Here is a 23,827-nt window from a genome sequence, read left to right on the forward strand (position 1 = left end):
AGGCACAATCCCAGATTCCAAGGAGAAAGAATATAATTTATTCAGCTTTGGTTAACTATCTCTTTTTAGGCCAGTTTAATGTGGTCTTAAGGATAGGTTCTTTGGTATAACACAGCTGCCATGTCCCACAGAAGAGATAAGTAGATGGAAGATAGCGCAAAGCATTTCTGTTGCAAAATGCTTGTTTATATCCCATGTGCTGTTTCTTATTAAGGAGACATTTTTGCTTGTGGTTAAGAGCGTGGGATCAGACTGACCTTGATCTGAATCTCAGCCCTGCCAGCTACTAGCTGTGTGACCCGAGGTCTGCACTTTGCCTCCAAGAGGGTCAAGTTCTTTGGAGGGTCAAGTTCTTTCTCTGTACAATGGCGATAACAAAGCTTACCTCCTGCGGTTCCTGGGAGGATGAAATGAATATTTGACACATCCTACACTCTCAATAACTAGTAAGTCATGAATTATTACCATGATCATATCATTTGGGAAAGATCATATAAACGGAGGATATTGCAAGAAGATCTGGAGGCAATGCGATTGCAGATGCCACAAAGTTGTATAATCAGCAAAAATCTAAAGATAGTTTTATTTTTGCTACATTTGGCCAAAGAGATGAACAAAGGTTCATTTCTTGGAGTTAGGCACTACAAAATCGGAATTTATCTCTAAAGTGAAATTATAATTCTGTTGGTTTTGAAAAGAGAATAGTCTTACAAGCCTAAAGAGTGCAAGCAGGGCTGATCATCAGCTGCTGCGCACTGATGTACCTTAATGCAGACACAGTGGGACTTTACAGCCAGTACCTATTCTAATTGGTCACTGTATTCATGATGCTTGGTGGCAGTGTCTTCTGATTGGATAATGTCTGCACCTTACCAGGAGAGATATTTTAAATAGCATCCCTGGAAGCAAATTGTATGCTATCATTTCAAAGTATGTCAATTTCTTTGTTAAAGGAGATAGGCCATCTTCTTTCTTAAAACTATTAAGATTTGCTTTGCATGTTTGTCATATGATAAAATTGTGAGTGGTAGGCATCATTAAAAGATATGTGAAAGGATAGTGATTCAAATTCTGTATAGCTGAAGGATGCCAAGTATAAACTGACAATATTTACATAAAACAGAGCTAGCAAAAAAAACTGTTCATGGCTTTTTAAAATGTTGTGTATATTGGAACTTTGTGGAACTGTAGTAGAACAATATCTTGATGACTAACTTATTTTTCTCAAGTTATGCAGACATTTTGATTGAGAGGGAAGTGTTAATGCAGAAGTACATCCATCTAGTTCAGATCGTAGAGACAGAGAAAATTGCAGCTAACCAACTCCGACATCAACTTGAAGATCAAGATACAGAAATCGAAAGGCTTAAATCAGAGGTATTTCCCAGTCTATAGTTTCCTTCTCCATGTTTCACATTTATTGTCATCTTCTCGTGATTACTTAAATCCTATTCAGGGCAAAGCTTCCGTCCCACACTGAGTTCCTCTACAGTCAACATGAGCATATCTGGGCTATTAGCTAGAAATGAACCTAATGTATTTAGGATTAAGGAAATGAGTTCCAGAAAATATCAGGTTAATATATTATTTTTTATTATTCATACTCCTGATATCCTTCATTCAATCAAATGTTCAAGAAGTGACTATAATATTTAACTGTTTTCAGATGGACTGTTGTAGTAATAATTGTGAGTCTGTCATAGTTTCAGTTAAACTCCAAAATAACAGGTAAGGAAGAACCAGAAATGAATTCAGATAGACTTGACCTTTTCATCATCTAAGATTTCTAGCCTTCTCCCATCTGGAATTTTGAAAAGCACGTTTGGGTTAAAGTAGAAGACATTTGCTAGGGCATATATTTCCTGAAATTGAAATTCCTGTCTCTCTTCCATCCTTCCCTCCTCTGAGAGGGTGAACTTCTCAGGTCCTGAACCCCAGACAGTGTGGTTGATGCCAAGTGAGAGAAAGGGTGGTCAGGCTGTCCACGGCTGTGGTGGTTGCCTGGTCCTCCTTGCCCAGGCACCTTCGGCAGTATATGGGAATGTGTGTGTAGCTTTCTTTGCTGTCCTCTTCAGCAAAGGGAAGTGAGCATAACTGGAGATTGAAGAGGAATGCTTGGAATGAGATTTTTTTTCCCTTCTCTCTGACCAGGGAGGCATTGGTAGTGTCTTCCTAGAGTCAGAGAGAATAGGACAGAATGACTCCTACCATTAATTGTATCTTTGTTGACAGAAATAGTTCAGGCGTCTCAGCCTTGGTAATTTTCTGGCCATTTTTACTGTCATTGGACAAGGTTTTCCTCTTCATTTCTTCACACCTTCTTCTAAGACAGTCTCTGCGAATCCTGTTGAGGGGTTTTCACCTCCTCTCACTTGTGTACATCACTTCGAGTACAGAACACAAGTGTAAGCTGATTCTGCTGTGATGTGCTTTCTCCTGATAAGTTGCAGACTTTGTTCACCATATCATTAGAGTTGTTAACTTCTTGATTAGACCCTGAAATGTGATATAGTAAAAACAACAACAGAAAACTTAAAAAACCTGCATTTTAAAAGACTATATCAGGCACTGTAATTTAAAACAAAATTATTGTGTTCTTTCTTTGCTACAATAAGCTAGAGCAGATGCTTGTCTGCTAAGTGAAAGAGGTTGATATTTACACTATGAGAGAAACTTAGCACCAAGCAATGTTGCACAATATTTATTTGTGGTTATCTGTCTTCACTATGTTCTATTTTAGTCTGAATATAGATTCCAGCTAAAAACTGTCAGTAGCAGGTATATCTTCTTTGGTCGCTTGACAGGAACCATAATTTATTTCCTACTCCTTTTTCCCCCCACTTCCCTGCCAGAAAATGGCGGAGGAGTGTTTCCGGTGTTGGGAACAAAAATGTAAAGACAGGCCAGAGGGGGCAATAATGATCTCGTAACTTTTTAAGTGCTTACTTGTTAGAAAACCTGTATAGGTCCTTATGTTTTTAAGACCTTGCAACTGAGTGGTAGTTTAGTAAAATTTGTTGCTAAATGTGGTTGAGAGACCACCTGGTTTTGAGTTGCCCTATAGGTCACAGAACTGAGCTGGAGCTTGAGAGATCCCAGTTTTCAGTCCTTTCTGCATTTTCTGAGGAATCCTTTTGCCTAGTCTATGCCAACCTCAAGGCTCTGAAGTTCCCTTGACAGTTTCCATTTTCCCAAGGAATGCTGTGAATCCGCTATACTGTGTGTGTCTATGGGCCAGGGGCTAATTTATGGGGAATAAGAACTTTGAGCCCAGCGTCCCTGCATTTAGCCACGACCGGCATTACCGGAGCCACCTTCAGGAAGGATGGTTGGCATGTGAGTGAGCACCTGGCTTGGCTCGATTATCACTGGCAGCCAGGACTGAGTTTGGGACTAGCAATCTCCTAACCCCAGTTTCTGTCTGGATTTCCTCAGCCACTTCCATAAACACCTTGATTAGTAACACCAAGATTCAGAGAGGAGTTCATGTTTCCCCTGCCTTAGGACCAAAGGAAGAGAGAATGTAGAAGGAAGCAGTGTTTCCTGAGGGTCTCGTGAGCCACCTTTATCAGGCAGAACTTCCTATGGATTATGGCTATCATCAAGTATTTCCCAAATCATGAACGGACCAATTTTGTGTTATAGATTATTGCTCTTAATAAAACCAAGGAACGAATGCGACCTTACCAAAGCAACCAAGAAGATGAGGACCCAGACATCAAAAAGATTAAAAAGGTAGGACACTGGGGGTTTCTGGCACTGGAGGGGCCGAGGCAACCAGTTGTCCATACTTAGTGACATCTTTGCCACCCTCTCCCTGAACGGGGACAGCCTTGGTGTTTCTGTTCCAGTGGCTCTCAGACTTGCCCTTCAGAGACTTGCAGGAACCAGCTGTTTCTTTGCAGAAGCTTCATCTTGAGAATTTTTCCCAGTTCTGGGAGTTCCCTGTTGGGCCCTGGAAAGGATGCTGAACTAGACGTTAAGACAATATTGTTTTCCAATTGGGTTAAGTGCTTTTGAACCTCCTGATTTTGTGCTACTTTCATATTTTGGGGGAGTATTGTTTTAAATTACGTTTTCAAAATAGTTCTTTCAGCATTATCTTCACTGTTATTTAGGATAGTTTTTTTTAAACGTGTGAAGATGGAGTAAATCAATAAATCTGCTCATATTTCTGTTTTATTATTGTTTCTTTTTTTTTTAAAAAAGATTTATTTATTTATTTAATTCCCCCCCCTCCCCTGGTTGTCTCTTCTTGGTGTCCATTTGCTGCGTCTTGTTTTGGCGTCAGCGGCACTTTCTTTTCACGCTGGGCGGCTTTCCTCATGGGCGCACTCCTTGCGCGTGGGGCTCCCCCACGCGGGGGACACCCTTGCGTGGTGCGGCACTCCTTGCGCGCATCAGCACTGCGCATGGGCCAGCTCCACACGGGTCAAGGAGGCCCGGGGTTTGAACCGCAGACCTCCCATGTGGTAGACGGACGCCCTAACCACTGGGCCAAAGTCCGTTTCCCTGTTTCTTTCTTCTTAGACATCCACATAATCAGTAGATCTTTCCATCTTACTGTCATTTATAACTGTACAACTTTTGCAATGAACCAAACAATGGCACTCACTCTGGTCTACTGCATTTTACTTTGTGTCATGTAGATTTTGTTCTCCACAGCCCTACTTGTCCTGTGTAAAGCACTTACTTGGTTTAGGTTAGGTGAAATGTTTCACATTTGAAGAACTTTTCTTGGATACCCATCTTCAAAATTTTATTTCATATTATTTTCTTATTCCTGTTTTTCTATGCTAAATAATGGTTCCCCTTTAGTTGTGTTAGAAATTTATCTAAATATTGCTTGGACTTTGACTGAATGATTCTTAGGGCTAGGTTGCCATGTTTTCAGCTTGGGAGCTGATAATAGGATAATGGGATAATGGGAGCTCTGTAAGTTATGCATGATTTTTCTATAAACCTAGAACTTCTTTAATAAAAAGAAAGGGGAAAAAGCAAAAAACGCTATTCCTTTCTTAAAGGTTTTTAAAATATTGATTTTGATTTATGTAATTGTGTTATAAGAGTAATGCTATTGACTTTCTTTTAGTTGTATGCAGTTATATGTAAAAATCATATTAATAAAATCCAATTTTCAGTTCTGTTGCAGAAATAGTCTATTAGTAAATAAATGAACCAGTAGGCTTTGTCATTTAGCAGACAATACCTGCTAAAGTAAAGAGAAAGGTTTTATATGACATGGAATTCAATTAAGTTGATTTTTGAAAATACCTTTTTAAAATGAAAGAATAATGATAAAATCAATACTTTTTACATTTTTCTAGTTTCCTCTTTCTTAATGGAAGTAATTATTTTAAAAATCTGTTCTAACTTGTTAAATAGGTTTTGTAATTAACTTTACTGTCTTTTATCTCCCAAATTCAACTAATGCCTGTGTGTGGCAAATGTCAACTTAATTTTTTTTACTTTGAGACTAAAATTGAAATGGGTTATAATTCGCTGAAATTACATTTCCCTCTCCCTCAGTAATATGCATAAGAATTCCCTGCATAATTCTCTTAAAATAAAGTTAATGTTTATTGTTTGAGGTACAGCGACTTCAGTGCTTGTATGAAAATTGGCAGTATACTAACAAAATTGATGAACAAATGAGAAATTTTAAATGTTGTAAAAGAGGAATGGTGGTTTAAATGCATGACAGTTTAGACAATGTGGTGAAATACTATGAAAAAGAAAATGTAAGAACGTGCTGAATAGGTAACAACGATACCAAAAAGGATTTATAGTGATTTGATGCTTTCAGTTATATGTAAATTTGCATCCTGCTTTGTTGCTGAAACTGCCTAACAAATTATCATATATAATTTTTTTGTAACTTGAAAGGACATCAGTCAGTTTCTTTATGGCCAGTTATTTTATAGATGAGGGAACAGATCCCTAGGACAGTTTAATGCTCAAGGTCACCAGGTGTTTCCTGGCGGAGCCTTGGGGCTAAGGATGACGGCATAGACCTTTCTGTTGCTCAGCACCCAGCATTTTCCTGGGCGTTTCAGTGGTATTCAGCCAGTGTTTGCTGTTTAGTAAAACACAGGCCAATGCACTTTCCCAGGTTTACCTCTGGGAAAGAATACTTAGGGAATCCAGATCAATTTTAGAGGCTGTCATGTTTTCTACAACATTGGTAACATTGATTTTTAGTGATATTTCATGTCCCTTTTCACAAAATAATCACCACTGCAAATAGTTAACATGTGTTTTGCCCAGGTGGCTGAGAAAGAGTCCTTACAATTAAAGAAAGGAAAATAAAAAAGCACCGAGTCAGGTTGCCTCTTTCCTAACTGTGTGACTTAACATAAAATTTAGTTTATAAAAGGGGAGGTCTGAAGAGCTGATCTCTAACACTTCTTTTTTTAAGCCAAAACAAAAAATTATGGATCTATATTGTTAGAAAATAAATCTCCCATTTATTCTTTTCTTGAAATATTAATAACTCAATATATATATATATATGTATATATTTTTATAGTCTAGAATCTGTATAAACAAGCCTAAAGAGCTTAAAAAGTATTTGTGGAAGAAACTTGTGACCCTGAGGGGTGAGAAGCACTATTTTTACGGTCATGTTTTTCCCCCTATTTGGAGAAAACCTGCCATTATTGATTGTTCTGGTAGAATCAGCAGCACACCAGTGAAAGCACTGGCCTGTACCACCATGCGCACCCAGTTTGGCTTCTTTATTTTACTGATGAGAGAATTGAAAGTACAGAGAGGATATGACTGGTGTTTCTCAGTCAGTGGCAGAGCTGGGACTAGATTCCTCCAGTTCTCTTTCCAAAATATTCACTGTACCTAGACTTTTTCCTGCTAAATGTTTGGCTGTTTGGGCATGGTCTGTCTCAAGTAGGGCTGTGTGTGTGTGTGTGTGTGTGTGTTTGTATCAAGATAAGTATTGTGCACTGAGGACTTTCTGCTACTACATAGACCCCGCCTCACCCTCCAAAAAATCACAAGTGGTACTACTGAAACCTGTCCAATATTATTCTATTCAAAATCACATTGTGATGTATGTGAAGTTATTCATTATAGCAATTTTTAAAATACTAGCAAAAACCTGGAAACAATCCAAATATCCAACAATAGGGGGCTGGCAGGAAAACAATGGTACTTCTATACAGTAGAATATCATGCAGCCATAAAAGAAATGAGGCAGTTTCATGTGTTGATAATGAACTTTCTCCAGGTTAGTTTGGTGGAATAAACAAGGTGTAAAGCTGAGTGTGTATGTTTTCATTTAGGTATACCTAGAATATTACCAGACAGATAAATAAAATCTCATCACATTGGGAGTCTGGAAATGAAGGAAGACTTCGCTGGGTACTTTTATGTTTTTTGTAAAAGTACCTTTATCACTTAAACTTCTTGCACTGTCCATATATTATTTTTAAAAATACTTAATGAGAACAGTTAGATTTCATCTAACGCTGATTACTGTGATGCTTAGGAAAGTTGGCCTCATGCCTCCATGAGAATCCTTTTTGTTGCTTCTGCTTTGTAGGTTCAGAGCTTCATGCGCGGATGGTTGTGTAGAAGGAAATGGAAGACCATCGTGCAGGATTACATTTGTTCTCCTCATGCTGAGAGCATGAGGAAGAGAAACCAGATCGTGTTCACCATGGTGGAGGCCGAGGCGGAGTATGTTCACCAGCTCTGTGTTCTGGTCAACGGCTTCCTCCGGCCCCTGCGCATGGCGGCCAGCTCCAAGAAGCCCCCCATCAGCCACGACGACGTCAGCAGCATTTTTCTCAACAGGTTTGTTTTCGCACGGATCAAAGAGTCGTGTGAAAAGTCCATTTATATTTCCTAAAAAATTTTTACTTTACTAAAACGAAAAGATCTCGGAAATTCATCTTTACGAGTTTATGGATGATGAGAATAACAAAGCTATCATGTGTGTTTAATCATTAGCCCACATTCTGCTTATCTTTGCCTTTTTGCATCATGCCTTCTACTTTCCTCAGTTTTTCTTCTCTATTTGACATGTTTTCTTATCTTTGTGTATGTGTGTGCTAGAGAAGATAATCGCCTTCATAAAGTGAGGGAGATGGAGTAATTAATGGGACTTTACATGTAATTTATACAGTAGTATTTTAGGAAGACCAAAAATAAACAGCTATATTTCTAGTGTTTTATATATCAATGGATATATCATTAAATATATCAATATATGTAAGTATATATATTTATAGGGCTATAAATATTTTCACTGTCCTAACTGTTCAGGACACATCAGTGAACAAGGCAGAAAATCCCTATCCTTATGGAGCTTAAATTTTGATGCAGGAAGGCAGATAATGAGTAGCAAGTAAGAAAAATACGTAGTATATTTTATGCTGATGAGTGCTATGAAGAAAAAGAAAGGAAAGGGAGCAGGGAAGAAGTGCTTGGATGATTACTTAATTTTACTTATTCATTTGTTTTTGAATAGTGAATACGTTCACATAGTTCAAAAATCAAAACAATACAAAAACATCAAAAAACAATTGCATGTTTGATTCCCACTCTGCCTCAGTCCATTCCATTTCTCCTGCTTCCTGTATACAACCATTTTTATTAATTTCTTATATATTCTTCCAGCATTTCTTGATATAGACCCCAATATGAATATAGAATCTTATTTATCCCTTTCTTAGCAAAAGGCAATATGCTTTAATATAGACTTGCTTTTTTCACTTAATATACCCTGGAGATTTTTTTCCATATCTGTACATAAAGAGCATTCTCATTTTAAAAAAAATTGTACATAGTATTTCATTATGCAGATGTACCATAGCTTTTTTTTTTAAGATTTATTTATTTATTTCTTCCCTCCTCCCCTCATTGTTTGTGCTCGCTGTCTGCTCTCTGTGTCTGTTTATTGTGTGCTCTCTGTGTCTCTTTGTTATCTTTTAAATAGAAGCACCAGGAACCAAACTTGGGATCTCCCAAATGGGAGTTGCCCAGTCACTTGAGTCACATGTGCTCCCTGCTTGTTGTGTCTCTCCTTGTTTTGTCATCTCATTGTATCAGCTTATTGCTCCAGCCCATTGTATCAGCTTGCTGTCTTGTTCATGTTCTTTAGGAGGTACCAGGAACCGGACCTGGTAGGCAGGAGCCCACCTGCTTGAGTCGCGTCCATTTTGTGTCCATTCGCTGTGTGTTCTTCTTTGACCATTCTGTCTTTATCAGCGGCACTGGGAGTCTGTGTTTCTTTTTGTTGCGTCATTTTGTTGTGTCAGCTCTCTGTGTGCGCAGCGTCATTCTTGAGCAGGCTGCACTTTTCTTTTGTACTGGGTGACTCTCCTTATGGGGCACACTCCTTGTGTGTGGGGCTCCCCTACATGGGGGACACCCCTGCGTGGCACGGCACTCCTTGTGCACATCAGCACTGTGCATGGGCCAGCTCCACACAGGTCATGGAGGCCTGGGGTTTGACCCGCGGACCTCCCATATGGTAGGTGGATGCCCTATCCATTGGGCCAAGTCCGCTCCCCCCCCCCATCGCTTTTTATAACCAATTTTCCGAAAAAAAATAAGGTAACATTTGAACAAAGAATTGGAAGTTGGTGGGGAAGTGAGCCACGTGGCTATCGGGAGGAAGAGTGATACAAGCAGAGGGAACTGCCACCTCTCATGAGGCTGGAGCATGCAAGGTCAGTGTGGCTAGAACAGTGTGGATATGGAGGGAGGGGATGTCAGTGAGGTAGTGGGAAGGACATTGCAAAGACTTTGGCATTTCCTGTGATTGACATGGGGAGCCATTGGAGGGTTTTGAGCAGAGATGTGACATGATATGACTTAGGTTTTATTTTATTTTATTTTATTTCCCTCTCCTTCCCTTTCCTCCCCCCCCCCCCCCCCCAATTGTCTGCTATCTGTGTCCACTTGCTGTGTGTTCTTCTGTGTCCACTTGCACCCTCAGTGACACTGGGAAACTGCATCTCTTTTTGTTATGTCATCTTGCTGCATCAGCTCTCCATGGGTTCAGCACCATTCCTGGGCAGGCTGCGCTTTTTTCATACGGGCCAGCTCTCCTTGCAGGGCACACTCCTTGTGTGTGGGGCTCCCCCACGCAGGGGCGCCCCTGTGTGGCATGGCACTCTTGAGCACATCAGCACTGCACGTGGGCCAGCTCACCACACAGGTCAGGAGGCCCTGAGTTTGAACCTTGGACCTCCCATGTGATAGGCAGATGCTCTATCAGTTGAGCCACGTCCACTTCCCAGACTTAGGTTTTAAAAGCTTCACTCTGTCTTCTCTGTTGAGAATAGACTATAGGGGATCAAGGGTGCAATTGGAGAGATCAGTTTCTTGGCTATTTCAATAAATCAGGTGAGAGACAACTGTAGCAGGGAAGTCTGTTAGGTGGCTATTGTAGTAATCTAAGCAAGAAATGATTGTAAAGGAGGCAGCAGTAAGTGGTTGGATGCTGGGCATATTTTTAAGATATAGTCACTAAGATTTATTGATGGATTTGATGCAGTTCCTGTGAGAAAGTGAGAAGGCAGGTAAGAGTCCCAGGTTTGGGGCCTGAACATCTGGAGGGATAGAGTTGCTGTTTACTAAATGGGAAAGAGTAAGGCAAGACAGGGTTTAGGGGAAAAGATAAAGAGTTTTATCCTGGACCTGCTAAGTGTGAGATGCTTTTGGCCATCCAAGTGGAGACATCAGGTATGCTGGGAGTTAGATAATAGTCTAGAGGTCAGGGTTCTGGGCCTGAGCCCAGCAACTTATAGGTGATATTTAAAACTGTTAGTCTGAGTGAGACAACCAAGGACATGCATATAAAAGGTATATAAAAGGAGAGGAACAAAGCCTGAGCCCTGGACCATCCCAAAATTTAGAGATTAGGGAGAAGAGGAGGAACCAGCCAAGGAGAGTGGAGAAGATCAGTTAGAATTATAGAATGAAAACCAGGAGAATGGGTTGTCCTGGAAACCAGGGCAAGAAGGAGTGAACATCTATGACAAAAAGATCAAATCACGTAACTGGGAATTGACTATTGGGTTTAACAACTTGGAGCTTTATTGGTAATATTGATAAGTGGCCAAAACCTAATTGGAGAGAGTTTGGGAGAGCATGGAGGCTGGAAATTGGAGAGACTGGGTACAGAAATCTCTTTCAAGGAGGAGCAGAGAAACAATGGTTGCTGGAAGTAGATCAAAACAAGTGTTTTTTTTAAGATGTTAAAAAGTACAACAATGAAGAGGGGAACATAAATGATATAGAAAAGAGGCGAGAATTCCTGTGCGTATTTACTGCTCCAGTAAAAAGTGAACAGCTACAAGATGTTCGAGCTTGGAATTGATTGGGAGGCCAAAGATTTAAAGGAACAGAAGATTCTCAAGACGTGAGGAGTAAGTTGTATGATAGGTGCGTGTTTTGTATGTATGAATGGAAATTAAATGATGTGCTCTAGGCTCTGACAAACATCAATAGAATATCAAGCTGCAGATATTTATGTTTTAAGATGTAAATTATTATAAAACTAGTTAAATCTAGCAACTAGTTTTAATGTTCAAGGGCACTTTTTTCTTAAGTTACCATTTATGGTATATATAAAAAGATTGCTTTTCTGCAAAAATTGGAGATCAGGAATCATAGTTTGGGGTAGAGGCTTCTGTGAATTGTTTCAGCAACATTTTAAAAATTGACTATTGGGGAATACTGAGAATTTTGACAAATTTCTACTCAAGTTTTTAGACTAGAATGTAAAGCACAAAAATGTGCAGGAAACAAAACCCATTATTATTGATCTGTTAAAACATTGTTACTCGAAACTGAACAGGATGTGAAGCCTTTCTTCCAGAACATAAGGACTTGATTTAGGCTTACATTAGGGTATGAGTCTTAATGCCATGTATTTGTACTTATTGAAAATTTTATCAATAAAACATGAATTGATAATATGAACTTCTGGCCCAATTGGTAGTTTTTCCATTTCAGAAATGTGATATTTGTATGGAAATTCTAATTTTCTCAGTCCCCTTCCCATAGAATTGAAGCTAGAATATTCTGTTAATAAAGGAGCAAGAAAATTAGCACAGAACTTGAAAATTGATGTTCAGTAATTAGTGAGAATTTGAAATACTAGAATACATTATAAGCCTAATCCTAGATAGTCTTTTGAAAGTACATCTCTTTTAGCCATCTTTTGAGCATGTATTCACATTGTTTTTCAAGATTTTTTGTTATATTTTTTCCTCTTTTTCAGAGTTGCTTTTTTCTTTTGGGACTAATTTTTTTTTTTTTTGCAAGTGAAATTCACAAGGGACTAGGTGTTTTTTTTAAGGCGGCTGCTGCTGCTTTTTCTTCTTTTTTTGATAAGGTTTCTTATAACAGGGTGCTATTCTGCTGTAGTCTTCCAAGAAAGGCCCTTTTATTCATTTATTCATTCATGCGTTTATTTATTTATTTATTTATTTATTATTTAGAGGTGCCTGGGCTGGGGATTGAATCTAGGACCTCATATATGGGAGGCCAGCACTCATCCACTAAGCCACATCAATTCCCCATCCTTTTTATTTTTGAGTCACTTATAAAGTCACGTGGTCTTTGAACTTTGGGGACTATTTTGCATATGAGTGCTGATAGAGATTTAAAGTTAAGTAGTTTGATGGCACGTCACCCCATGAAATGTTGACTCTGGAAGGAATACCTTTCCTTTATTATTAGTTTCAGTTCTGGACTGGAAGCTAGGGATGAAATTTAATTTTGTTCTTATTTGTATAAAGCAGTAAAACTTGGAGCCAGTGTGACAGTGTCCTTGTTGACCTCAGCAGATGGACTGAGCTGATAGAGTTAATTCAGATGCAAGGAATTATCTGAATATTGGTTTATGTAGATTTACAATCTACATGCAATATTAAGATAGCTTTTACAGTTTTACCACAAGTACCTGTATTCCTTCCCCCAAGCCACATCCATAAGTTATTGAACTTTGTAAGCTGGTATTGAGACATTACAACAATGTTTTCGTGTACCAATTTTTTAAAATGTATTTTTTATTGAAGTATATCATTCACACATGAACATGCATAAACAATAAGTATATAGTATAGATTGTGAACTTAGAAAATAAACATGCATAATACCATAACACAGGTCTCATACGTCACCCCTCTACCAGCACCTTGCATTGTTGTGAAACATTTGTTTCAAACTTTGCAAGAGCATCATCAAAATATTACTCCTAACTATAGTTCCTATCTTATGTTTTTCCCCTGACCTACCCTATTTTTAAAAAATATATTTTTAATTACAGAGGCTGTGAACTTACAAAACAGTCATGCGTGTGTCTTGCACCAATTTTTAAAAACTTTTCCAGTGCAATACGTGCAATTTTTCCAAAGCAAACCAAAGATGAATTTCTCATGGTTCTTGCTGTCTGCTAAAGCAGCATTTGAGGAAGAATCTTTTATATATCTGTAATAAATGAAAAATAAGCCCTATTGCAAATCCTGTCTTTTTAAAAATCTTAAACCATGTTCCAAGTTTTTGGTTCAAATTGTGTAGCATAAGCTAAACTTTACATTGCATTCTATTAACTTATATGAGTGAATTTCTGTAAGCATATTTACATTGAAATAAACTTTTTAAAAAATCATAAAAAAGTGAATAGAAGCTGGTGTACCAGTCAAGAGATTGGCATATGATGGGAGCATGGGCAGAGTCAGAATAGTACATGGGCACATTTGTAGTGAGGAGGCAAGGATATCAGCTGACAGTGAGGATAGGAGAAGAAGAGTTAAGAGAAGAGAGGAGGAAGTGTCTATTTTCCTTTCCTGGCTGCTAAAACAAGTACCATACAATGAGTTGGCTTAACAGGAATTATTTGCTCATGGTTTCAGAAGCTTCCTCCTGGGATCAGTATCTTCTGGAAGGCTGGCAATCGTTGAGGTTGTTTGGCTTTTCTGTCACATGGCAATGCACATAGCAGTGTCTTCTCATTTTTCTTCTGGGTTCCATTGACTTTTGACTTTTGGCTGCACTGCATGGCTTCTCTCTCCATCTGACTTGCACTCTGCCTATAAAGGGTTCTAGTATTCCATATTAAAGACCAACCTGACTCTGTTGGGTTGCACCTCAACTGAAGTAACATCTGGAAGATATCTTATTTACAGTGGGTCCACATCCACCAGGATACGGATAAAGACCAAGACCTGTGCAAACTGGGGTACACAGTTCAGTCCACCACAGTGTGAAAGAACGATCAAGGCGAGTGGGAGAGTAAGTGGAGTAGGGAAATGTAGTGTAATTGCAGACAGCCCTAAGACCCCATATTTTGCTAGAGGTCATGATTTTACAATTGCGAAACCAGTTGGCATGGCTCTGTGTATTTTTTAGCCACCTTCATCTACAGAGTGGCTGCAGTCTTGGGATTTAACTGGGGTTGGTGTTGTGTGAGGCTAATATGATGAAGGGAGAGAAGAACAAAGGAATTTGAAGGTGTATGCAAGGAAGAAATTGTTATGAAGAGCTGTGGAATCTAAGTTGTGTAGTGAGGGAAGTGATGGTATGTGGGGGTTTGGTCTATGAAAATGTGGTAGGGTCTGTGGATTTAGGTCCTAGTAGGGTGAAAGAATTTTTGGAGTCAGGATTCTAAAGGCAGTGAACTGAAAGGTAGGAGACTGTTAGAGAATGGTGTCCTTAAAACTAGAACAATGACCAAATCTAAAGTATTATCAAGGAATGTTGACTGAAAACAGGATTTTTTGGAAGAGAAGAGTTCAAAGGCCTTAGGGATAAGGATATGGGAAGATTGCATGCGTATTGTAGCCACCAAGATTTATGAGCAGTGTTGGTGAGAGGAATGATTGTGAGCTGGGAGTTAGGATCTTGAGCCAGGAGGAAGGTAACTGGGCATCTGTAGATGGCTGCAATGAGGAAGGGTGAGGAGTGGTAGTCTGATAACATGAGATTAAAAGCTAAGCTTTTTGTTGAGAGAAAGGAGGGAGATTTCCCCATATTTTCTGGCTGTGGCTCCACTCAAGTACGTGAGACATCTCAAATAGCCTCAGTGTAGGTTCTTGATTCTCAGTTAGCATTTTATTTTGGTCACCCAAGTGTGCAATTTTAAAAGTTCTGACAGCAGTGCACAGGACTGTAGGTTGTAAACTGCACTCTGGTACTGATGCTATTGAAAACTGTACGGTATCAGTTTTACGTTGCATTTGGGGATTTGTTTCCATGGATTGCTTGATCTGAAACATGAAAGGCCAGGTTTATCAAATTGTTTAACTTTGCCTCGCTGTTTCGGAAGGTGAAGGTGGTAGGCTCTTCATAAAGGGTAGCAATAGTTTACTATGCCAAGTTCCAAGATAGACATTTGAAAAGGTACGTTTTTTAAGGTGAACCCCAAAGGGTGTTTGTTACTGCTATTTTTTAACTAGATTCCCTTTGAAACTGAAGTTCTAGGCAAATCAATTATTCTGAATTTCAACACAGAGTTTATAGGTCTACCTCCTTACCCACTGAATTTTTCTGTCTGTTTTCTAAATATCCAGGTATCAAAATATGAAGGTTGATGTATCAACTAGTTAGTTTTCAGCATAGGAAAGAGAAAAACCCCTGAGTGGAGGTAATTTGCTGCCTACAGATTCCTGTGAAGGGCTGGAGGAATAAAAGTTGGGGACCTGCTCCAGGACTACTGAGATAAAGGGCACAGAACCATAGATATGATCTAGAGGCTAGTAAACTGCTGCCCTCAAACTGTATGTCAGGGTCCCGAAGCTGGTGCCTAGAAACTCTGTGCTGCAATTGCCCCTAAAACCCTCACATCTTCATGACTGGCTTTCATCAGCTGGAAGATGGCCTCCACTTCTACCTTTCTTGTCTTACCAGGTACATCTATTGGTGAAATGGAATTCAAATCCAGAATCCTCATGCAGGGGAGTCTGGAACATGCAAGTTTAGATCTCCACCTTCTCTACCTAGAGAGGGGAATGGAGTAGAGATTGAAAGATAAATCCGTGTTATCCACCAAACTAGATTTGGATGAAATCTCTGAACAATAAATGCTACTTAGTTAAAATTTCTCCATAAGAATAAAAAATAAAAGAAGTGTCTATTTTAGTTCTTGGATCTTTTGGAAATAGTAGTAAGGACCTTTTCCTTGGTGCTTCTTGTAATGGAATTTGACTTGTAACAAACCAAGAGATTTTACTGAGATGAGTTATTCTGTGTTTGTGTCCATCTGTTATTTCAAAACAGGCTTCAAAGGCTTATTCCAGAAGGCTAATTCTAATGAGGGAGAAAGCATAAGATATTTTGAGTTTGGTAACTACGCTTGTTGACTCTTTTAGGAATTATATATATAATGTGTACATGGTTTTTGTTTTACTGTTTCTGTGTAGGCTCTGCCCTTTTGAGACGATTCTTTCACATTCTGTCTTGCATGGCTTAGGAGTGACACCAGTAGAGTTCTGCCAAATCTTTGCTATGGCTTCTTTCCCTTCTCTCTTTCTTACAAAACTCATTTAATGACAGAGAGACCTTTCCTTGAGTTATCATCTAGAACATAAAACATAGGATAGTAATTAAAATTTTCTGATTATCCATTGAAGTGGTACATTCTAACAGGTAGAAAGCTCACTTTTAAACTGGTGAAGAGAGTTTTATGACAGTGATTTGGTGCTTCCTATCCTCCAATTTTTGAAGCTCAGCTAAGAAATTTTTGTGGGTTTTTGAGGTTGTTTAAAAGATAAATTCCTTAATGGAGACGATCCATGTATTTAGTGGGTGTAGAGTTTGGAGGCTCTATGAGACACGTATATATTAAGGTTTAAGGACTCAGAGGACTTCTTCAACAAAATAAACATTCTGTATTGACTATATTATTTTTCCATGTTTTGTAGTGAAACAATTATGTTTCTTCATGAAATATTTCATCAAGGACTGAAGGCAAGGATAGCTAACTGGCCTACTTTAATTTTAGGTAAGTGCATGCTTTTGAAATAGAAGTTTTTCCTTTTAGTGTGGCTATATGTAAAGAAAAATAACCTCTCCACTCCTCAGCCTAAGTGGCGTGAATATCCCTGTTAACCTGTGAGCCTCCTCAGTCCCTGGGAATCTATCTTACTGCGCTTTGGGTACTGCCTCCCTAGTTATCTTTTGATCCTTTCCCCTGCCCTGTCATGGTTCTTTGGGACTGGAATTTGGCTCTGCCCCAGGGTACATTTTACTGGAGCAATCAGTCAGGCATCTCAACTGGGGCCCTGTGCACAACTGACATCAGTGCTGGGAGCCACCCAATGCCATTGCCATCTGGGGTGTACACGAGCTCTCGCTGTCCCTTAGATAGTTTACCAAGCACCAAAAGAAACTGCCATGTTTACTTCTTCTTTCCAGCTGATCTGTTTGATATTTTGCTCCCCATGCTGAACATTTATCAAGAATTTGTGCGTAATCACCAATACAGCCTCCAAGTACTTGCCAATTGTAAGCAAAACAGAGATTTTGACAAACTCTTAAAACAGTATGAAGCCAACCCTGCTTGTGAGGGGAGGATGCTGGAAACATTTTTGACCTATCCAATGTTTCAGGTAAACCATTTGGAATGCATTTTGTAAGTCATTTGTTCCAGGTCGATGACCCTGCTACACAATGTGATCAGAGTGAGGCGCATAGGATTCGCCTGTGAGGAATTTCTATGCGTCTCCATCATCTGCCATTGTCTTGAGCTTGATCCTGAGATGAACAAAGCTTATGCCACATGCTCTTTGTCTAGTATATTTAAGAAAACTATGTATTTTTGAAGCAAATAAATCAGGAATGAGTTTTTGAAAAGCAGGACAATTTTCTCTCCACAAAAAGATTCTGCACAGGCCTCTTCCATGGAACTTCCTCCTCCAGCATTAGCATGTTTAAAAATATTATTAGGTTTACAGAAATAGGATGCTGGGCAAATGTTCTAGTTTATGCTGTTGCATAAAAGGTTCCTGGGGACTGGGGGGGACCTCTGGGAAGGTTTTTGTTTTCCTGCCATCTTCCCTGCCCTGTTGTGATTGCCCTTGAGTCTCCAGAGCTCCTGGCTGGAGCTCTGAAGAGCTAAGGATGTTCCTCACCAGCCATCGGGCAGACTTAGGAGCCAGAGGACATTGACTGGACCTGGCACGCTTAGCACGTAGGCAGGTCATGTCGTGGAAGTTGGTCCTGGTCCTGATGGTCCCGTTTTGGGACTGGAGCAACCCAAGGGGCCAAGGACACTGGTGTTCTTTCCTGTATCTATGACTTTACCATTAGGAAGCCCTTGAGAAGGCCAAAATATGTACTGAATCTCCTGTTTTTTAGAGAAGTGTTGATTCTGTTCTTTTGGACAGGCGTTGAGTGTTCCCATTTTGGAATTTATGGGGCTTCTGGCCAGGCCAAAAAATTGTCATGTGGTAAACCGATTTCACTAATCATTTGTGTTATGGTTACTGAGGAGTGCTTTGTTCTCCTGAACAGGCTTTCCTGACCCTGGCTAACCATATGTAGCCTCAGAATGAAACATTGCTGTGGTTCTTAATTGTCTTAATGTTTGACAATCCTACTCAAAATTCTGAAAGTCACCAAAGCAGTTTTTTAAGATGAAAAAAAAAAAAAAAAAAAGACAAAAGATCCATTTGAAACCACTTAAGTGTAGCAAAACTTTGTAATGTTATTGTTTTTTCCCATGGAACTAAATCATTTGAACTCTTTGCCTCTTTGAGGAAATATTTCACAAGGAAAACTTGAGAATTTTTTTACTGTATACAGAATTGTATATCTATTTACAGTAAAGCAAATTTTATATAATGCAATATTCTTCTAAGGTTCTGTTTGGATCTTTGGCCATTACCTCTAGGTAATGATTAAATGCACCAATTGTATCTGTTTAGCAGCCCCTAAATCAGGTGAATATACAGTGGTATAATAGAGTTGTGAAAGAAACTTGGTCATTCAGAGGGACTTAGTTGCCCTTTGAGCAGTTCATTGATGTCTTTCCAATTGCTACCAAATTCTTTCCTGCTGTGATTCAATGATTTAAAAGGCAGAAGTGCCCTTGGACTCCAAGTGAGGTGTCCAAAACAGTTGAGGCCATGGAAAGACCTTTGGACTTAGTGTTTTGATTGACCCCCAAAAATTCTCATAATGTCAGAAAAAGTGCATTGGACTAGGAATCTTCAGGAGACTGGGATGCCTTGCTCACCTTTCAACCATAGCACAGTGGAATAATTGAATCAGTCTAAATCTTCATTTCTTAATCTCTAAATTAAGGCAGCTAAACTCTAGTTATCTTCCAGAGCTTTAGAGTTTTCTGACTCTGACCCCAGAAACTAGATGGGTTCTGAAAATTTGGGTTGATAACTGTCTGGTGTTGCAAGGAGTCTGGTGTTAGTAAAGAACTCCCTGGGGGAGGGGGGGGGGGTGGGGGGGGTGGGGTTGAGTGGGACCTCACATATATATTTTTAATGTAATATTATTACAAAGTCAATAAAAAATAAAAAAATTAAAAAAAAAAAAAAAAAAAAAAAAAAAAAAAAAAAAAAAAGAACTCCCTGAGATGATGTGGCCCCAAACCCTAGATAGAGGTTCTCCAGCTTCTTCTGGAGCAGGGTAATCAAAGGTCTCAGCTTGTTAGAGCGATTGCTTGGAGAAACCTCAGATTTAGAGAAGCTTGCTGTGCATTGCATCCACTGAATTAGCTGCTCTACTTCTGTACCTCCACCTTGCTCCCATGTAGCACTGGATGCCTCAGAATGAGCTTGGGGCTCTAGTTTTTGCTGCAGGGCAACAATGGAAATGGTGACCCTAATTCTCACCACCAACGGTCTCTGGCCCAGACTTTTCCATCAACCTAGATATGGGGTCAGAGGTTGATTGTGGGGCTGAGGGAAGAAGAGGAGAGGTGACGAGAAACTTTCAGCAGGTATATGTGTAGAAGAGAAAAGGTGTTGTATACTTTCTCCTTCCGGGCCCTTTGTCAAGTAAGTTTATTGCTACTGTAATTGAAGTATGTTATACTATGGAGACATGGAGAAATTGTAGAATTTAGATGATGCAGTGAAATTATGCTCAATTGAACTATCACATCAATAGATCCAAGTGTTGCCAAGAAATTTGTTGTGGAAAATAGTATAGTCATTCATATAATTTTTATTTAGCAAAGACAGTGGTTTGGCTGGTACTGCTTAAACTGCCTTCAGCTGCTAGTCTGTTCATTCAGATATTTATATGTTGAAAATCCAAAGGTAAGCCAATCATGAAATCTGCTTCTGACAAGAACTACTGTTCGATATTCTCCAGAAAGTACCTACTTGCTGCTCTGTCCACTGTTTTCTATAATTGGAGAGCAAGCTAACTAATAAGGTGGCAAATATTTGTTCTATAATTGAAAGCAGAATTATGATTTATTCAGACAGTACTTACTATGATTCTTTGGTCTCTTGAGCAGATTTATAATTGGCTCTTGAATATACAGTTGACCTCTTTGGAGGGCTGTCCAACTACTGTGCACAACTTCGTTTGCCTGCTTTTTGGCAGTTTGAGTGCGTGTTAGTTCCTTTACCAGAAAGTAGAAAGGGCCAGTTACTGAATTTCAAATCCATCCATCTGAATCTTAGCCAAGCAGCTCTCTAAAATAGATTTAATTAATGGGGGAGGATCGTGAAGCTATTGACTAAACTCAGTTTTGTGGGTTGTCAGTGCGTTATAAGTAATCAGGCTCTCCCACTCCTGCCCCTTTATATAATGAAAAATTGAGGGGTAGTACATCAGGTGTTGACTGCCTTGGTTTTCTTGTAGGCCTATTAACATAGAGGCAAACTTTCATTGATTATGGGATTGTGCCAACAAAAGGGCTGTTTGAAAGATGTACGCTTATCCCAGGAGACTGCACCAAGAGGGACAGACTTAGGCTGTCATAGTGAGAAGTTTATGGGATAGAGAAACTTCCTGTGTCCTACGGAGGAAGTTGTCTCCTCTGCCCCACGTGTAGGTAACTAAGGAGGCTGTCTGCACTTCCCAGAACCTTGACTTACGACATTCCCTGGGATGTGATCCTAGAGTATGAGCTGCAAATTGATGTCTGTGCTGTTGGCAGCTACTTCCTTGCATAGCACATGCCTTGTGGGCATTCAGTAATTATTACTAAACAACTGAATGAGCCTCCCACCTGCAAAAGAGCAAAAATAGGGCCACAGATGAAGCTGCCAGCACTTCAGCACAGACGGAAGGAACTGCCCAGAGGGCCCTGGAAAGCCGTTCTTACTTTTTTCATTCGTAGAGGTCCTTTTAGGTTCTGAGGGAGACCCTGGCCCCCACAGAAGAGACCCGTGAGGGTGGCCCTGAGGAGGGTGCAGTTAGTACACTGCTCAGAACCGGCTCTAGGCTCTGCCGTTCTCTCTGAGGCCACCTTGGACCAGTAGTGAACCTTCTCACACCTTGTTTCCACATCTTTCAAGAGGAGAAATGATCCTTGTGCTGCTCGAGGATCGGGCCATATACACATTCTCAAGCAGATGATCTGGTGCATGGGGGCAGTGGGTGTTCTGTTCATCATGTTATCATTGAAATTAGACCGTGCTTTCTAAGGAGAACTCAGGTTATAACCAGTACAAAATAAACATATTGAATCACTATTCTTGTGTTAATTCTCCACTGGGGCCTATTAAAACCTTCGTAGGGATGGTAGAGTTTCTGCCTTTGACAGAATGTGGTTAGAATTAGGTAGTCTGTCCATAAACAGAATTACAAATCAGCAATCTAATTAAGCAGTACTTTCTCCTGCTATCGGAGTGAGTTGAGGTAAATAGGATATAATAAGGATGATTGCATCATCCTTTCCCAGCTTTATTTTTAAAGAGAACATTACCCTGGAATTGTCAATTTTTATTGTTTACATTTTAAAGGAACAGCTAAAATATAGACTCAACTGACTTGCTGATAGCTGTATTTGTTTCCCCATTATTATGTAATATAATACAGTTATGTATGTAATATGTCTGTATAATTATGCATGTAATACAATTATGTAATATATAAATGAAAGAATGTTATTTCTTTTTAACATAATACGTATTTATTACTACCTTTTCATGTGTTTTTGGTAAAGATTTTGAGTGTGTGTGAAGTTTGAAATATAGTTTTAATTGTATATCTTAAAGAGATATATTCGTAAAACAGTTGAAACTGTGAGAGCTCTCAGAGGTGGTGACCTCCTGCTCATGCTGGACATTTGCATTTAGATCCCCAGGTATATCATCACACTCCATGAACTTCTAGCTCATACACCCCATGAGCATGTGGAGAGGAAAAGTTTGGAGTTTGCTAAGTCAAAATTAGAGGAACTCTCCAGGTATGCAGAGAATTTATGATAAAGGCTTGTGATGGGAAAGCAGCTAGTTAGTCTCTTATGGAAACCTGATTTATATGCTCAGAGTAAGAAAGAAGTTCAGCTTCTCGGTTTCTCCCAAAAGTTGAATGCTAGTAGCTCTTGGGATAATATTGAATCATCTTTCACATTAATTTTAACCAGGAAAAAGTTGTATCATTGAATTTTTTCATGGTATGTGAATTTATATAATTGAGATTAGGTATATTTTGGTTTCCACTTGAAAATATTCGCATTTCTTTCAGCATAATAGAAAAATGATTTTCAGTTTCATTTATGTATTCATATTTGTCAAGAAGCTAGAGAATGTACGTTTTGGGTTTATCAGTGATTTTTCAGTGTTTCAGGCACTTCTTTACATCTCTGCTCATTTAGCTTAAATGGGTTAAATGGTATTAAGCCCTCTCATTTACGCCTCCTCTAAGAAATGGCATTCTACTTTCAACTCAAGAGTCTGTCCATAAAATAATGTCATTTCCCTGTTGCATCGATAAGCTGTGGAAGCCTGGAGGTCCAGTCTGCTTCTCCCAGTCTAGTCTGTAATTAATTACTGATACAAGTTCAAAAGCGAGCTTCCCAGGTAGAACTCTTCTCTGCTTACCTGCTAGGACAGTAGGAAATGTCTCTTGCAGTGAGTTCATCTGTGTCGTGTCTGGCAGGGTAATGCACGACGAAGTGAGCGACACTGAAAACATAAGGAAAAACCTAGCCATAGAGCGAATGATCGTAGAGGGATGTGATATTTTGCTGGACACCAGCCAGACTTTCATCCGCCAAGGTAAGTCCTTGTGAAATGGACCCGTGGTCTAAGCGATCGCTGTGACTGTCACATTAGCACTGACCGATCCAGGGAAGCCTTTTGGAAGCAGGCCTCGTTTAGCTGTGTAATCGACACCCTTTGTGCAGGACACCCCTAGGGCCTCGACCCAGGCTGTGGTTGAGGCCCACCTTTGTGCTGTTTCTTTTCAGGGACCATGAAACACAGCAACACAATAATAGTAAAGCACGAGTGGGACAGTAAGTTACATTCTGACTGGACTCTCCTCCTCAGTGGACCGGATATTCTCTACAGCTCCAAGGAGGACAGGTCGGTCTGGCCGATTGGAGTGGCAGTGCCAGGTGGTGACGACATCCAGGCAAAGGCCCAAGAGAAACTGGCATTGCTCAAAGCCCTTTCACATAGCGGTGGGGACAATGTCCGCAGCGAGAACAGCTGTCTCTTGTTCCCATTTCTCATCAGCACTTCTCGATCCGCCCCACATGATATGATTTGATCCAATCTGGCTCCAGTTGCCTGATGAAATGTTTCCAATGGACCCCTGCCATGCTTTGGTAATGGCGAAGGTATCATGTTTGTGGAGTGGGTTTGGGGGCATTGCCCAATAAATGAAGCTTTTGAGCTCCAGAAAATTTGAAGACATCAGCCTAACAATA

The 23,827-nt window shown here is 39.7% G+C and overlaps 1 protein-coding gene across 3 annotated transcripts in view; it reads left to right on the top strand.

The window, feature by feature from the left end:
* The window catches only part of RASGRF2 (Ras protein specific guanine nucleotide releasing factor 2), a 287,125-nt gene that overhangs the window by 96,239 nt on the left and 167,059 nt on the right, over positions 1-23,827 (top strand). For all 3 annotated transcript variants that reach the window (XM_004455898.5, XM_004455899.4, XM_004455900.5), the window contains exons 3-9: positions 1,230-1,377; positions 3,646-3,735; positions 7,559-7,812; positions 16,896-16,975; positions 17,389-17,582; positions 22,248-22,357; positions 23,053-23,171. In XM_004455898.5, the coding sequence (XP_004455955.2) occupies positions 1,230-1,377; positions 3,646-3,735; positions 7,559-7,812; positions 16,896-16,975; positions 17,389-17,582; positions 22,248-22,357; positions 23,053-23,171 (995 nt within the window). The remainder of the gene's footprint in view (positions 1-1,229; positions 1,378-3,645; positions 3,736-7,558; positions 7,813-16,895; positions 16,976-17,388; positions 17,583-22,247; positions 22,358-23,052; positions 23,172-23,827) is intronic.

The sequence above is a fragment of the Dasypus novemcinctus genome, chromosome 2 (genome assembly GCF_030445035.2).
Source record: "Dasypus novemcinctus isolate mDasNov1 chromosome 2, mDasNov1.1.hap2, whole genome shotgun sequence".
Lineage (NCBI taxonomy): Eukaryota > Metazoa > Chordata > Mammalia > Cingulata > Dasypodidae > Dasypus > Dasypus novemcinctus.